Source organism: Micromys minutus (genome assembly GCF_963924665.1).
Source record: "Micromys minutus genome assembly, chromosome: 12".
Lineage (NCBI taxonomy): Eukaryota > Metazoa > Chordata > Mammalia > Rodentia > Muridae > Micromys > Micromys minutus.
Window position 1 is genome coordinate 18,169,598 of NC_137981.1, and position 17,590 is coordinate 18,187,187.

General features: G+C 38.1%; 1 protein-coding gene across 1 annotated transcript in view; it reads left to right on the forward strand.

Moving 5' to 3' along the window:
- Positions 1–3,088, forward strand: part of EXOC5 (exocyst complex component 5) — a 42,589-nt gene extending 39,501 nt beyond the window's left edge. The window contains exon 18 of the mRNA XM_080926717.1: positions 342–3,088. Coding sequence (XP_080782843.1) covers positions 342–530 — 189 coding nt within the window. The 3' untranslated portion in view covers positions 531–3,088. The remainder of the gene's footprint in view (positions 1–341) is intronic.
- The last annotated feature ends 14,502 nt before the right edge of the window (positions 3,089–17,590 follow it).

Here is a 17,590-nt window from a genome sequence, read left to right on the forward strand (position 1 = left end):
TCCTTTTTTCATGTTTGTTTATCTGAATAAATTATTATTAGTTTTTTCTAATGTTTAAATTATTTTTAAAGGTGTTGTACTAATGATAATTAGTTCTAGTGGACCAAGTTACAAATTACTGAGAAAATTAAGTAATATGATTCTTTTTAAAGATTGTTAAGACTTCACACTATGGAAACCTTTGAGTTTTAGCTCTCCAGAAGCTTTAAAATATTCTAACATATAGAACTTTCCCCATACTATTAATTTCTGACTAACAAGATGTGAGAAGAATTTGCAAAACGTATTAGGAAAATAAACTGCTCTGGCTCAATGCTTTCTTTTCCCCTCTCTTAATTTAGATCCCATTGGTATTACATCTTTTTGATACTCTGCATGCACTTTGCAATCTCCTGGTCGTTGCTCCAGATAATTTAAAGCAAGTCTGCTCAGGAGAACAACTTGCCAGTCTGGACAAGAACATACTGCACTCCTTCGTACAGCTCCGTGCTGACTATAGGTCTGCCCGCCTGGCTCGACACTTCAGCTGAGTTGAGTTTACAGAGGAAGTGGATTGTTTTCTTCAGAAGGCCTCGGGTAATAGAGAGCACAGGAGATTCCTTATGACTGGAAGAAAGCAGCAGCCATACTTACCCAGGAAGTCTATTTGAAAATTGGACACTTCTAGCTGTTCTGTTTTTATCTGTTTCCTGTTACATTGAATTCCATACTTTAATTTATAAATTCTGTTAACCTACATGACTGTTATAATCCTGAAAAATGTTGGTGTCAGAAGATGGATGAAATTCATCAGTGTTTTGGTTCTTGGTCTTTAACGTATTCTATTTGGAAATTTTACCTTCCTGTTTTGCATTAAAAATAGGTGAAATGCAGTACAACTATATTTCTTTCTTATTAGTTTTTCAGTGAAATTTTCAGCACTGGTGATTGTTAATCAAGTTATTTAGGTTTTCCTAAATAACTTTTTATATCCGAGAGGATCACAGTTAAGCATCATTTGTATAAGTGGTAATGTGCTTTTCCTGAGGTGCAGCCACAGTGCTGGTCCAAGGAAAATCTCATGAGCTAAACTGTTAATGAACCATTTTAAATAGACATTAGGAACAAATCAGGATGTATCTGCTTTCTGGGTAAAATATAAAGTTTACTATTTTTATTTGATAAATAGATTTTAAGCCAATTAATTAGCAAGAAATTAATGAAACTACCTTATTTTATATTTAACTTAAGGTGGAAGACTTGAAAGGACCATGTTTGTCATTTTAATACTATAACGGAAGTGAAAGATTTATGTTTAGTGTAAATGGTGTGTGAGAAACAGCACTTAAGACTGACCATGACTGAGATGGGATGGCTAAATACACGAGTCTTCTATTGTAAGAGGATCTGAGAACTGCAGAAAAGTAATAGTACATATCCCAAGTTCGGAGGCAAGCTCGCACCAGAAGCCTGCGTTAGAGTCTGCGTCCTCCACCCTCATCCTCCAGTCTCCTTGGAGACGGTTAATCAAATTGGCATAATATGGCAACATAATAAATCACTCACAAGGTTTTCAATATGAAGTAAAACTTTAGAAAGGCCATTGCTCCTAACCCTCTCAGCTTCCTCTGAGAATACGAGATTACATGCTGTCCGTTATTCTAAGTGCAGTTCAGTTATCTAGGAACCAGGAACTCTACTCTTCAGCTCGTTCATAGCATTGCTTCCCTTTTAGCGAAGGATTTTGGTCTGATTTGGAAGAACTGTCTTCTGAGAACCTGACTCTGAATAGTTATCACCATTACTAAACTGCCTAGGTGCAGAGTTCACCACTGTACAGCTTTCTGTTGACCCAGTGTTACGATGGTAAGCAGGGGCGATGGGCAAGCCAACAGGACACGGTGGCAGCTTTACAGCTGTCCTCAGACCAGAGAGAGCCAGCGCAGGCTCTCGAGCCTAGAAAAGCTCTGTGTGTGCTGCTGCCACGTAGAAAGTACTGACCTGAAATCAAATTACACCTCTGTCACTAAAGCCAACAGTCCAAGGCAGTAGTTTTACTGCCATTTGAACTCTTTGTACAGTGTCAATTTGTAAAAAAACAAAAAAGAAAAAGAAAAATATCAAATAAAACATGAGATAACATTTTAAGACTTCCAAATGAGAGAAGCACTTCAAATTATTTTGTTTGGGTTAATTTTTAAATGTAAAGCAGTTACTTGTTGCTTCGATATTTTGTTAATTATTATTTTCATGCTTGAGTTCTGTGCAATATTTTCCATTATGTCCACTGATAGGACAAAGGAAGTTCAAAGTGAATACCTTATTTAGAAGTGTTAACTTTCATGCTCAATAAACAATTCCCTGCAGTTGGTTTTTTTTTACCCTATTTTTACATTTTAAGGACATCTATAATGAATTCTGTAGACAATTTTTACTTAAAATATTCCTTATTTTTCATAGCTTAGGTCTCCCCCTTTTTTTAGTAGAAAAGATCATGACTGTGTAATCAAGATTTAGAAATCTAGCTAGAATAGTTGAGGTATATCTCTAAAGAAATAAAAATGTTGCATTGTGTAAACCAGTATTTAATCTTTGCATTTTACTTTGAATGTATTTACATATATGGACATCATAAAATTTAGCTCAAAATATATAACTCAAAAAAGGTGGTTAGTAGATAAACTATTTTTATATATACATGGGAATTTTTAGTTAGACATAGTGGACATAATGGAGCTTAATAACTTTTACCAAAATGTAAATAAGAATCTTTGTAATGTTTCTCAGTTCTGTGTGGACTACATGTAGTATTTAGGTATCAATATGCAGTTTAAAAAGTGCTCCGGAACACTGAAAATCGTTTGTCTAAACTTGAGTGTGACTCAGAAGGAAGACTGGCCTTTGTGTTAGTTAAAGTGATAAGAGCACAGGACATGTCTTTGTACATCAGCTAAGCAGGAAGATTGGCCGCTCCATTATTGGAGATGGTAGAGTAGATAGTGAACCCTTACCAAGAATTATTAGATAGTAGTTGAGTGGATGGATTTCTAGAATATGACCATGTAACCATTCCAAGACAGTTACTAGCCTCGTTTAAGAGTGCCATTGTTGTGAGTCCCTAGGGTCTTCCTTGTTTGAAAAAGTGCTGCTAACATAGGTTAAAGGGGGTTAAATTAAAATTTAACTTAAAGCAGGCAATTTGTGTTATTTTTCTCTAATCTTTCCATTTTTCTTTTCTTATAAATATTTCACTTTCTGAATACTGTCTTACTGATACACAGTGAAATAATTACCAGCCAATATATTGATTCAAAGGCGAGGATTTACTGATTTTTTTTTTTTTTTTTTGAGATGCCTGTGTCTACATTAGGACATTTCCAGATAAAGAGATCTTGGCATCTAAAATGCCACTGCACCTCAGAGTAGTCACATAAGGCTAAGACATGCTTGAACTGTTGTTGCAAGAGCAAGAGTCACTCAAATACATGCGTGGCTAGTGAGCAGAAAATCTTATATCTCCTGATTAACATGTTTTTTATACAAATATATTTTGTCATTGCCCACTGATTTTTAAGAAGCATGAAATATTTTTCAGAAGCCATCTGAACTCTCTTGATTGCTAATGGAGTCTTGGGTATACAAAGCACTCTGATTTATCAAGTTCATTTGTGACATTCAGTTTCTTTACTAATCTACTTGAGAAGGTTTATCCTACAATTTACTACTTATTTTGGGAAAGAAACCAGTGCATATCATGCCAAATAATTTTGCATGAAGTAAAAACAGTAATTTAAGATTATAATGCATAATCAAGGTAATTAATTAGATGTACATGTATTGGACTTAAGTCTTGCGTACTGTGCTAAGTCCTTCACATGTATTACTGATCCCAGAGTAGCTGTCACTTCAGTGTTACTGGGGAAAACCCAAGGCTCAGAACAGGCAAGGTCTATAGTTGACACGGTCTCAGACTTAAATCTAGTATAGTGGCAGTGAATAATCTCTTTTTTACAACGTATTTTTTTCTTATTAGTGTAACAATAAGTATATCTGTTTATTTTGATAACCTTGTTAGTTTTACCCAATTTTCTTTTCCCCCAGTGTTTGATCCTCGTGGTGAAATATAGATATGAGGGTGGAATACAAGATCTGTATCAAGCTACTGATTTTTTTTTCTTAAATGTGTTCAGTGTGCAATCATACTTTCTCAGTGGGTGTTTAAAGCTATGTAAGCAGTCGAGAAATTTTCATTGAATATTGTTTGTATTTAATGGAAGCCTGCCCGTCACAGATTTCCCCTAGTGAATATATTAGACAATCATGATAATTTCTGCCTAGTAATTTTCACAATAGAAAGAGTAGGTGTTTCATATAATTTAAAATTTTTGTGATATTATAATTACTTTTCTCTTTCTTCTTTCTGAACTCTCCCATATGCCCCTTCTTGCTTTCTTTCAAATTCTGGTCAGCCCTGAAAACACGTACGAGTTACATTACATAGACTGAATAGATTATAATCATGTATCTAGGAATATGTATATATGTATATACATACATGCATATGTTCATATAGTTTATTAAACAAGGGAGAAAACTTCTTTAGAAGAAACAAATTGGTATTTTTACATTGAAAACTAGAATACTTTAAATGTCATAGGCTTGCTGATTCAGTTAGCTGTTTTAATATATCAGTAGTCTCAAAATGGCTATGTCTAGAATGACTATGGGGTAAAAAGTAGTTTATTGATAATTTGTCATCAGAACTTTCAATGGTGAGTGGAGCTAATAACTGTGGGCTTAACTAAGTGTACAGTTTTAAACTAGGCACTGCACATTTTAACACTGCTATTTGGTAATATTTGGTGTAGAATCAATAAACTTTCAATCTTATGATTAAATATTCGTTTGGGGCAAAAAGGACAAGCAGTTAAACACAGTTGCTCATTTCCTCAGTGGCTTAGAGGGTTGTCATTTGCCTTACCATATAAAGCCAATTTAAATAGGGATATATTGCATCATATTCCAAAAAGCAAACAGCCTCAGAAGGCTAGGTTTGTGCTGGGCAGCAATGAGGCGTCACAAATGAGTAATTGTTTGCACTGACATTTGATCAGATGGGATGGATTAGGATATGGTCAGCATTACTCTGCTGACAGGTACTTTTCTGTTAATTTGTACTGTGCAACGTGTTAAAGCTGTTGACAATTCCTTTTAGTCAGGACACTTAATATTTATATCACTGAGCTTGAAAGACAGTGTCCGACAGCCGCTTTTAATTTAAAAGTCAGACCAGAATTATGTTTACATTCCAGAAAGCACTTAACTTACTTTATAATCAAAAGGTCAGTAAAACAGACTTATCAGTGCCTGCTACTTAATAGAAGGAAATACTTGACTTTATTATATCAGTAAACCAGACGAAGACTGGCTAAAGAACTGATCTCCTATGGTGGACTTCAGATTGTAGGTTAGACTACACGGTGTGAAACCTTGATGCCCGTCATCTTAAGTAGGCGGCCACCCTTCATAAAGGCCGTTCTTTGTGCCTGCCTGTCCTTTCCTAGCTTGGTTCCAGGGGTCATCTCAGGTTCTTTGAGCTCTGGTCTTTGGTTGTGGCAGTTCTGTCAGATGCACAGCTTTTTTACAATAGAGATATCCAGCTAGAAATTCAGACACGTTATTGACCTAAAGACTGAGGCCTACTTCTGCATATATTGTTTGTAAACACTGTAGGGGACACACAGGTAATTTTGTGAAAATCCTTTATAACTATTTTTCTAAGTGCCTATTAGGATTCTCCAGTAGAATGTATTTTCAGATTTTTACCACAAGGGGGTGATGTTATTTTTATAGCGATGACATTTTTTTATTTGAAAAATTTAACTCATATAACTTTACTGAACAACCTCTATGAACTGTCATGCACGGGTGGATGTTTGTGTATGTACATGAATCAGAAAGTCATCCATGAGGAAAATTCTGAGGAAATTAAGAACAAAAACCCAGAACATGTCTATACACAATAGATAACATGAGCCAAATTCACAACTAAAATTGTTTTCAGAGTTTTGTCAGCTTTTTAAAAAATAAGGACATTGATTGATTGTCTGCATTTACTTTTTCATAGGAAACTTTTGAAATAAGCTCGAGGGTATTAACAATCTTACCAAAAAAACCTTGCCCCTTAAAAGATAAGTTGCTCCCATGATACTGTTGTCTTGCAGTTCTTTTGCATTTTCCAGTAGAATTCTGTCCGAGCAGACAGCGGTCACACTCAGGAGTGTCCTTTGACATGTACCTGACTCCACTTCAGCTTTACTGGCCTGTCTCAGTGATGTCTTATCTGGGATCCAGACGAAAATCCCGAAGCTGCAAGTCATCTGCAGCCTCTGGCTTTCCAAACCCTCCATACTGTGTGCATTATAGGCTAGCTACATGTCCAAGTGTGGGTTCCCATTTGCTTGTGGTGAGATCTGTCATACGTCTTAGTGCTCCCTCTTACATATGTACAGCTCTACCTCACACACTTCTGAAGTGCTCACTTAGCGGCTCGTGCGAAGCTGCCATCTTCGTCTTTAGAATTGTACTGTATGAAATTGCTTTGTGTCTTAGTCCTAATCATAACTTCAACCTATTACCAGTTTTCTATTCGAGGTTCGTGAGAACTGTCTCTGGTTTGCTCAGCGGAAGCCTTTTTAGGTTGGCTCGTGTGCCCTTTTGGCATTCCATTCCAAGTTCATTTTATATCTGTCCACCCTAGTACTTATCTACCAGGCCCAAACATGCGTCACTTCCGAGATGATATGTGGTTGGGCATCTTCAGGGTAGTGTGGCTGTAGACTTGCTCCAGCTCATAGATCAGTGCTGTACGCTCTAGTAGGAGTGGACACTCGGAAGCCAGGGCTTCTGTATCAGTTGTACTCAAATGGAGATGATGCTCCTAGTGTGTGGTGCTTGGGATTCTATGTGAAAAAAAAAAAAAAAAAAAAAAAATATATATATATATATATATATATATATATATATATATATATTCATTTTAAAATTTATATCCACGTGAATACACTCCTGTGCGTCCCCTTCCTTCTTTGTCACACACAGCCCCTGTGAGCTTTAATGCCCCTTACTGGATTCCCCATTCCTATGCAGAGGAGGGCATCCTCATCCTATTTAGCTACTGAGTATTGACTTTAGGACCAAAATGGAGGAACAAGAATGTTCATTGTAGAAATGATATAACTTGAGTGATGTCCATGTACGCCTTTAATCCCAGCACTCTGGAGCAGATAGTGGGTGGATTTCTGAGTTCAAAGGCAGCCTGGTCTAAGTGAGATCTAGGACAGCCAGAGAAACCCTGTCTCGATACAAACAAACAAAGAAAACCATGTGTAGATTTTTAAATTCTAAATAAATTACTCATAACTCTACAGTCAAACAGGTAGCGTGGGGAGAGAGCGCAGTATAGCAAGGAAAATAGTAAAGATGAATTGCATCAAAAACATCACATACACCAAAGGGGTTCGAACTTGAAACGCATACCATGTTTATATCTCTCCTGTAATTGCTTATTTAATGATAGAGGTCATCATAGGAACTGTGAATGAACATTTAGCTGTTAAGTACTGGATAAGAAGATTTTTGCTAATAAATTTCAAAGGAAAAATGATTATAGAATTGTTGTTTTTGTAGGCCCTTAAAAAGTATATGTTGATGTTGGATCCCGTATGTACTGAGGTCAACTGAGGTCAACTTCGTGTTAAGTAATGGGCTGGAGCACAAACAGCAACCAGTTCTAACAGATAACAGAGTTCAGACTTGTCCTCCAGCTTTGAGATGAGCATTTAAGGACTTGGTTGTGTTACCCATAGAAAGGGCTTGCAGAGCTGTTAACCTGGCCTCTAATACGCACGCAGCATTTTACAAACAGGCAGGGGAAGGGGTACAGAGACTGCTTAGATGTAGCATCTGAACCACTGCTGTTTACCAGATGGAAAGACACCTTGAGCATAGAGTTCATTGGTCTCAGTGTGTGCTTTAATGCAAAAGCTGCAATGGTTTGGGTTAGCTTTTTACATCTTCGGTGATGGGTCAGTTGACTTAATATATGAACAAGAAATCGCTCAAGATGAAGCAGAGGACTTGGTTTTAACGCGATGCCAACGATATGCAGGGAAACAAGAGCAGAAGCGAGTCTCCTACATTACTGTGGTGAAGGCCTGAACTTGGGCTGTGATACAGGAGTGTAGGGATCTGGGGTCCGGAAGCCAGCGGAAGACTGAACCAGTAGGACCTGTGGGAATGTGTAAGAAAGGGATGCCTACTTCCATATCTTGATAAACCAAACTATTGGCTCGCTTACGGATGCTTACAGAGGCTTAGGAGGCATCCATGTGTGCTGAGATCAGACCTTTCACCAGACCCTGATTCAGATTTTGTGAAGAATTTAAACTTCTTAATTTTCACTTTTTGGAACAACAAAGTTTCAAAACCAACGTATTGCTTTTTTTCCTTTGATAAGGGAATGAATTTAGAGATTTCGTTTCATAGATCTATTTGTGTCTGAGATTTTCTGTACTTAGAAAGGAAAATAAGTGTCGTAGTATTTTGTGTTTGCCTGCTGGCTGTTGTAGGGACGGATGGGATAATATTTTGCTGAAGTAACTGCTTATACCCTTGGTATGTTTGACATCCTGATTCCTAATTCTAAGCCCAGATCTTCCACTTTTCCCAAGGTCTTTGGAAAGACACTCCAGATTCGTAACACACAAACTTGACCCGCTATACTTTAGCTATAATTCCACTGTTTGCATCTGAGTAAGGTCAGCAGACAGCCCTTGGCACCAGGGCATGGAAGGTGTACACAGCCCCTTGTCCTCCGTGTCTCGGGGCAGTATTGTGAAAGCACATTTTGCCATTTGCAAATTTGATATCCTGAGTTATTTCAGTCGGACTGCTGGTTATCACCAGTACAGAGCAGAGACATTCTAATCTGCTGTGAGAATTAACACAAGGAAATGAAATAGGTTTCATTCAGGTTTCCAATAAAAGCTTGGGCTGAAAGCTCATTATTAGTATCTTACTAATTTATATGATTTTAACAATTTAATAATTATAAATACCTTATTAGCATAAAATTTCATTTAGTAACTTAGTGCATATAACTTTTACTAGGGACATGAAGACATTGTAAATTTTGATTTTTTTTTCCTTATGGAGGATATTGTAAAGCACTAAGAATGTAATGACTAGATGTTTGTTTCAGGTGCACATGGAAACAAAGTTGCATGTGCTAAATAAACCAGCACCCAGTGTATTCAAAACTTTGAAAGTGCTTTTTGTGACTACAGTAGCACTAAATGGAATATTTACAAAAAATAACTTAGGCTTTTGAGAAATAAAGAGTGAAGTTCTGTCTGATCCAGGGTCAAGAAAGTTACAATGGAAGATATAACTAAATGTTAAACATGCCACCTGACCTAAATGTGGGACACATGCAGGTAGACTCAGCTCGTAAAAGGCTTGTCACCAAGTCTAAAGTTCAGTCCTCAGTTCCCATGTGCTGTCAGGGAAGAACTACCTCTTACCTCCACATGTGTGTGGTGACATGTATACCCCATATACACACATATGCACACCTACAGCTGAATTTTTTATTAAAAATCAATAAACCTTATTATAAGAACTTGTAAGTAAGACCCATTACATACCAAAATTAACCAGATTCAAAATAGCCAGCCTGGGTTAAATGAGAGACCCTGTCTGCATGAATAAATCCAACAAGAATTTAGACTCCAGTGACATCCTTGAGACATTCCTACCAATTTTCACAGACTTTCCAAGTAGTAGAAAACTTAGCATATATAACCTATAAGCCAATATAACCTTTTTCTGCTGACAACAGAAGAAAGAAAAATATAGACTATCTCTCATGCATATGGAAAAAAATTGCCAAAGTACTAGCAATATAACCCCAGTCATAGATAAAAAGGAAACTATATTATATCTACATCAGATTTCTTTAAATCTAAAAATTTACTATGTTTATTGAACTAAGGTGGACATCTCAAAAAAAAAAATCACAACCAAAAAAAAAAAAAAAAAGTTAATGAAATTCAGTATATTTTTTCAGTTTTTCAAACCTTTTTCTTTTACTTTCTACTGATCTTTGTGAGTTTCACATCATGCACAATCTCAGTCAAAAATAAAAATAAATATTGAATAAACATCTCATGGAAACTGTGCTGTGTCCCCTTTTTCCACACATCTTTGCTTGGGATGTCATTGTGGTGAGTCGGTCTGGTTTGGGGCCTCTGGCTTCTGTTGCATTACCAATACTGGATCCTCACCAAGACTCCTCTCAGATATCCTGTTGTTGCCTGTGTCATGGAGATCCTGTAACTTTGGATCTGTAGGACAGGCCTCTTCACATTCCAGTCGTTCACAGATAAGGTAGACGTTGGGGTAGGCCAACTCATAGATCTGGATCTGGGCCTAGGTGGTAGCTAAGTTGCTCAGTTCACTTGCTCTCCCGCACCAAACCACCAGGGCTAGCTCTCTATCACCTCCCTGGCTAGATCACCTACATGCTGCAGCCTGCAAGGAGCAAGGAAGGCAGCAAGGGACGCTCTCCAGTTTTCCTGTCCTGGGGCCAGCTCACCAGTGTTCACACCACCAGAGTCAGCTCTCTGTGATGCCCAGGGAAGGTTCAGGACCTGCAGCTCAAGAGGGGCAGGGTCATCTCTTCCCTCGCCTGACCTTGTTGGGGCCAGCTCTCCTGCCTGTCAAAGATGGCAAGGGGTCGGGGAGGTCATTTTTTAAAAGCAAATTAGGAATAAAATTTCCTTACAGTAGTTACAAAAAATATAGCAAGAATTATAATAACAGATAAATGTAGAGGACTTACTTGCTGGAATCAGTAATGAGACAAGGAAATAGTGCTGTCATTTCTGTTTACTGTACTGGAGATCTTTGACAATGAAATGAGACAAGAAACAAAACTGCACTGTTTGGGAACGTGATTGTGTACACAGAAAGTCTAAGAATCTAACAAAAATCAATATATGAGAAGTTTTCCTTTACACCAGCAATAGCAATTTGAAGATTTTAAGACTATACCAATTGCAAAAGTACCAGATATCTAAGAGTGATGGTCGTAAGGAAATCTGTGCCTAAGACCTTAAAACTGAGGAAAAATAGAACACAGGGTCATCATGGGTCAGCAAGCTCCAGATTTTAAAGTGCTCTCTACATTTAACAGAATCTTAGCCAAGATACTTAAGCTTCAAGCAACCCATTTTATTGTGATAGAATTCTGGAATCTCACCTTTCGGATTGTGGGGATAAACCTGTTACGCAGTTTGGACAGAGCCTGTCATCAACAAGGAAATACTTCTGAATTGTACTTTTTCATTACCTCAAATCCCAAAAGAACTTTTCCAGGAACCTTCATATCTAAGTCCAGTCTTCCAACTACTCGGTCTCTAAGAATGAGTCTCTCCCACCGCCACTCCGAAGTCCAGAACCCTTTCATTTTCTGTGCAGATAGTGAGTATGGGGGAAAAATGCCTGTGGTAGTTAATAAAAGGTACATATTCAAAACATATAACGAACATCTACATATCCTTAAAGACTCAAAGAGGGAAACAGGCGGAAATTTTTGAAACAGCTACAAATGAAGACATTTAGTAACAGAAATAACAGAAAAGTTCTCAAGCTTACTGCTCCATACCCAGAATCAAGAAGCTCGTGCGCGCGCGCACACACACACACACACACACACACACACACACACACACACACACACACACACACACACAGGATATGTGGGGTAGAGGAAACTACATTTTCATTTGCAAGTGGTTATCAATTGGAGATAACCTCTGGATTAGAGATGGGGCATGTGTCCTCCTTTCCTTGGAGTACCAGGACCCCAGTGGGCACACACCCACGCAGGGACCATATATACTACTCCAGTGTCTGAGTTCCTATGTGCACCAATCCTGTTGTATTTAGCAGGCCTTGTTTTCCTGGTGTCTTCCATCCATCCCCTGTGGCTCATACACTTTCTGCCTTCTCTTCCTTGGTGTTTTCTTAGCTTTAGGGAACAGGATCTGATGGACACATCACATTTAAAATTCGGGTCCCAAGGTCTCTCACTCTGCGCATTGTCCTCTGTGGGTCTCTGTATTTGTTCCCATTCACAGCAGGAGGAAGCTTCTCGGATGGTATCTGAGCAAAGCACTGACCTATAAGTATGGCAGAGTGCCATAGGAGTCATTTTATTGCTATGTTCCATTGATAGAACAGCATTAGTTGGTTTTACCCTAGGTCCCTGGGCTATGTAGTCTCAGGTTTTTGGTCACCCAAAAGCACTGGGTATGGGTTCCATCTCATAGAGTAGGCCTTAAATCAGTTAATGGTTGGCTACTCCCACCATTTTGTGGCCACCATTGCACTAGCCTACCTTGCAGTCAGGACTTCATTGTAAATAAAGGGTTTGTGGCTAGCGTGGTGATTATGTTTCTCTTTTGGTAGCATGCAGAGCATCTTCCAGTACCAAGAACATTAATCCATAGGGAGGAAGCTCTAGATAGACTCCAGCTCAACTTCTCTGTGTTCAGTGAGCTGTGTGGGCGTTGTCTTCAGAAGTAGGGTCTTGGTGTCAGTTCGTGGAGAGCAATCTGCAGCCTGGGCAACAGCATGGGTTGTTTGGGGATTTCTGTGGAACACCTTTGGTCAACAATTGAATTGGATGTAACCCAAACCCAGTCAATGACAAGGGACAGCCAGTTGGGGCTCTGTCTCCCTCATTATTTGGTGATTTCATCTAGATCACTTAACATACATATAATGTATTTTAGAAAGCTTCTGCTGTTTTAGGTTACAATAACTACCCTTCATTTTAGCTGTCTCTCCCTGTATTCTCTCACCTTCCTGCTTGATCTCCTATTCCAGTTCCCACTGCCTCACCAGCTCATAATTATCCTATTTCTCTTTCCTGGAAAGATCAGTCTGCTTCCACCCCCCTCCCCAGTAGAACATCTGTGGTTCTATCGGTTAGAGCTTGGTTATCAAAAACTAAGCAGCAGATATCCACATATAAATGAATACATATCATAGTTTTCTTTCTAGGTCACTAAAGGGCAACTTTTAAAAATTCCATTCATATTTTATCTGCAAATTTCATGATGTTTTTAGCAGACAAATAATAGTCCATTTGTAAATGCACCACATTTTCTCTATCCACTCATCTATTGAGAGACATCTAGGTTACTTGCAGTTCTGGGCTATTATGACTAGAGCATTAATGACCGTGGTTGAGCAAGTGTCTCGGTGGTGGGATGAAGCATCCTATCCTTTGTGTATATGTGGATCTGGGGTTTGGGGTAGACTAATTCCCATCCCTCTGAGCAACCACCACACTGACTTCCATAGTGGTTGTACAAGTTTGCACTCTCCCATCAGTGGACTAGTGTTCCCGTCACCCGTGTCATTGAATTTAGCCATTCTGACAGTTATATGATAAAATCTCAGGGGACTTTTGATTTGCATTTCCCTGATGACTAAGAGTATTAAGTCAGGTAACGGTGGCCCACACCTTTAATCTCAACACTCAAGAGGCAGAAGCAGGAGCATCTCTGAGTTCAAGGCCAGCCACATAGTGAATTCCAGGACAGCCAAAGCTACACAGAGAAACCCTGTCTCAAAAAAAACCAAAACAAAAAAAAAAAAAAAAAACAAAATGAAAGAGAGAGGGAGAAGGAGGGGGGGGGGTAAGTGTTTTCTCAGCCATTTGAGTGTCTTCCTCTGAGAATTCTCTACCTATATCTATACCCCCTTTTAAAGATTGGGTTATTTGTTTGCTTGGTATCCAGTTTTTAGAGGAAATGGGTTGAGTTTCTGTGTGGGTAATGTTGGCTGTGGACTCAATGTATATCACCTTTGTTATGTTGAGGTATGTTTCTATTATCTCTAATTTCTCCAGGACTTTTATCAAGAAAGGGTGTTGGGTTTCTTTTCAGAGCCTTTTCTGCATCTAATGAGATGATCATGCAATTTTTATCTTTCAGTTTATTTATAGGATGGGCTACTGATTTATTGATTTACAAATGTTGAATCATTCCTGGTTTTCTGGGATGACGCTTATTCGATCATATTGGATGGTCTTTTTAATATGCTCTTGGATTTGGCTTGCTAATATTTTATTGAGAACTTTTGCATCTATGTTCATAAGGAAAATTTGTTTTTAATTCTCTTTCTTTCTTGGGTCTTTATGTGATTTGGTATCAGGATAACTGTGGCATCATAAAACAAATGAAGCAATGTTGTTTCTGTTTCTGTTTTGTGGAATAATTAGAGGTGTATTTTTAAAAAGACTTTTAATTACTGCTTTTATTTAACTAGGGGATATAGGTCTGTTTAAGTTGCTTATATGATCTTGATTTGATTTTGATAAATGGTATATATCAAGAAAAATTATTCATTTCTTTCAGAGTTTCCAATTTGGTAGAGTACAGGATTTCAAAGTATATTCTTAAGATTCTCTGGATTTCCTTAGTGTCTGTTATGTTCCTTTATCTCTAAGGCTAGTTGGATCTTTCCTCCCTGCCTTTCAGTTAATTTGGCTAAGGGTGTCAACTGCATTGAGTTTTTTTCCAAAGAACCACCTCTTAGTTTCATTGATCTTTTTTTGTTGTTGTTGGTATTGTTTTGTAGTTGTCGCCATTTCTATTTTATTGATTTCAGCCCTGAGTTTGATTTTTTTTTTTTTTTTTTTTTTTTTTTTTTGGCCATATACTCTCTTAGGGTATAGTTTCTTTCTTAATTTCTTTCTTTTTCTTTCTTTCTTCCTTTTTTTTCTTTCTTTCTTTCTTTTTCATTCTAGTGCTTTCGGATGTGCTATCAAGTCATTAGCACGAGCTCTCTTAGCACTATGAACTTGCCTCTTAGAACAGCCATCACTGTGTCCCATAACTTTGGGCATGTTGCCTTTTCGTTTTCATTCGGTTCCAGAAAGTCATTGATTTCTTCCTTAATTCCTGTCTCAATTCACTTTCCACTCAGTTTTGACTTGTTCAGTTCTGTGTGTCTTTAGGCTTTCGGTTGTTTTCATTCTGTGGTGGTCAGATAGCATGCAGGCTGTTGTTCCAATTTTCCTGTATCTGTTCAGGATGGCTTTGTGTTTAGAGTGTGATTTCGGAGAAGGTTTCGTGAGCTACCGAAAAATAAAGATATTATTTTGTGATTGAGTGAAATGTTCTGTGAATATTTTTAGGTTCACTTGCTTTAAAAAGTTCAGTTAGCTCCAGCATTTCTGTTTAGTTGTTTGTCTGGATGACCCGTCTGTTGGTGAGGGTGGGGGGTTGAAGTCTCCCACATCAGTCCTTTTATGAGCTGAGATGCCACTGTGTTCAGTGTCAAGATGAAAAGACTTGCAATGTCCTCTTGGCTAACTTTTTCCCCCTTTCATGAGTATGTGGTGTCTTCCCCTATTTCCTGTGATAAGTTTTGAGGCTCTTTTGTCAGATACTAAAATGGCTACACCAGCTTGTTTCTTAGGTCTATTTGCTTGCAATATTTTTTTTCATCTTTTTACTCTGAGATAATATTATCGTTGATGTTAAGGTAAATTTCTTGAATGCAGCAGAAAGATGGATCCTATTTTGGTATTCATTCTGCTGGTCTGTGCCTTTTCATTGGGGGATTAAGACCATTAATGTTTACAGTTATCGATGAACAGTTTTTGGTGATTCCTACTCTCTTGTATGGTTTTCTTTTGCCCTCTCTTGATTTGCTGGTCTGGAATTGTTTCTTTCTTGTGGATTTTTTGGTGTGGCTAACCTCTTGAGGTTGAAGTTTTCCTTCTATTAACTTCTGTAGGACTGGATTTGTGGATAGAAACTGCTCAAATTTAGTTTTATCATGGAACGTCTTCCCCCTCCGTCTACTGTGACTGAATGTTTTGTTGGGTATAGTAGTCTGAGCTGGCATTTGTGGTCTTTTAGAGTTTGTAGAACATCTTTCCTTTTGCCTTTTAGTCTCTACTGGGAAGCCAGGTGTTATTCTAATAGATCTGCTTTTTTAGATTACATGGTATTTTTCCCTTGATGCTTTTAATATTCCTTCATTCTGTATGTTTATTGTTTTGATTATTATGAACTAAAAGAATTGTTTTTTTCTGGTTCAGTCTATTTTGTGTTCTATATGTTTCTTGTACCTTGATAGCCACCTCTTTCTTTAGGTTAGGATATTTTTTTCTATAATTTTTCATGGATGATTTTGCCTTTTTTTTTTTTTTTTTTTTTAGGTTTAGCATTTTCTTTCACTGAAGTATTCATTTCTTCGACCTTGTCTTCTGTGCCTGAGAATCTCTCTTCCTTCTCTTGTTTTCTGTTATTGAGGCTTGCTTCTGAGGTTCCTGTTCGAGTTTCTGTATTTTTTCATTTCCAAATTTCCCTCACTTTGGGTTTACTTAATCGATTCTGTTTCCACTTCCGGGTTGTGGACTGTTTTACTCCTTTACTCTTCCTCTGTGTATTTTTGTTTCCATAGATTTCTTTCGGGGCTTTATTCATTTCCTCTTTAAGGCCCTCTATCATAGTCACAGAGCTGCTTAGAGTCCTTGCTTCGTGCTTCAGCCATGTTACGCTTATCAGGAACCTCAGTACCAACAATCCCACGAGGTTTACACCAGATTCCAGTGGTTGACGCCAATTGAACACTGTTCAACAAAACTCTCCAAAAATATTCATGTTCCCAATCAGCTCTTGAAGAAGTTATCCCTGCTCCACACCCTCACTCCTGATGCCAAGGCCTGCTTACCTTTTCTGCCCTAAAATGATTGGAAGTGGAGGCAAGCCAGTCCCAGGTAACGTGACAGTTTCTAGTCCAAAGTTAGCCTGCTTTAACACTGTCACGTAAGACCATTGATGCCTCTATTTAAATCTACACATAGAAAAGCACTTCTCTGATGCTTCATCGGCCAGCGGCGCAGCTGGTCCCACGTTTATGGAGCTCCTAATGGTAACAGCTAACACTCAAAACCACTCCTGAGGAAGACGCCGCTTTAATCTGTAAATAGACTCTATAGCAGATACTGCTGATGTTTTATGTATAAACGAGTTGAGGCATGGAGAAAAACCAATGGAAATTCATGCACGAAAAGGAAGGCAGAGCCTAGGTCAAACAGGGCAGTTGATTATAATATCTGGATTTGTATATTTGGATGACTTCACATTCCCAGGATCAGTAGATGAACTGTTAGAGCCTCCCTTAGAATTATAGAATTTTCCATAAGGAAATGCCTGAAAATGTAATAAAATCATCTGCTGTCGGGAACCCCAATTATCTAGTATCCCCCTAAGAGACAGATCATTTCTTCAAACATACCAGAAACTTGCAAGAATGAAATTTCAGTCTACCCCTCAGATCAAAACCCCCGCTTATAATCAAGCTGTGGGCTTTTTTTATTAGCTTCAATTTGCTTGATCCCAGATAGTTTATGTCTTTCCTGCTTAACTGTGCAGCAAAGAGCATCACTAATATGGCCTTTCACTGCCTCAGTGAAGACTGGAAACGCCTGCCCCAACCTGTCAAACGTAGGTAGTCTGTT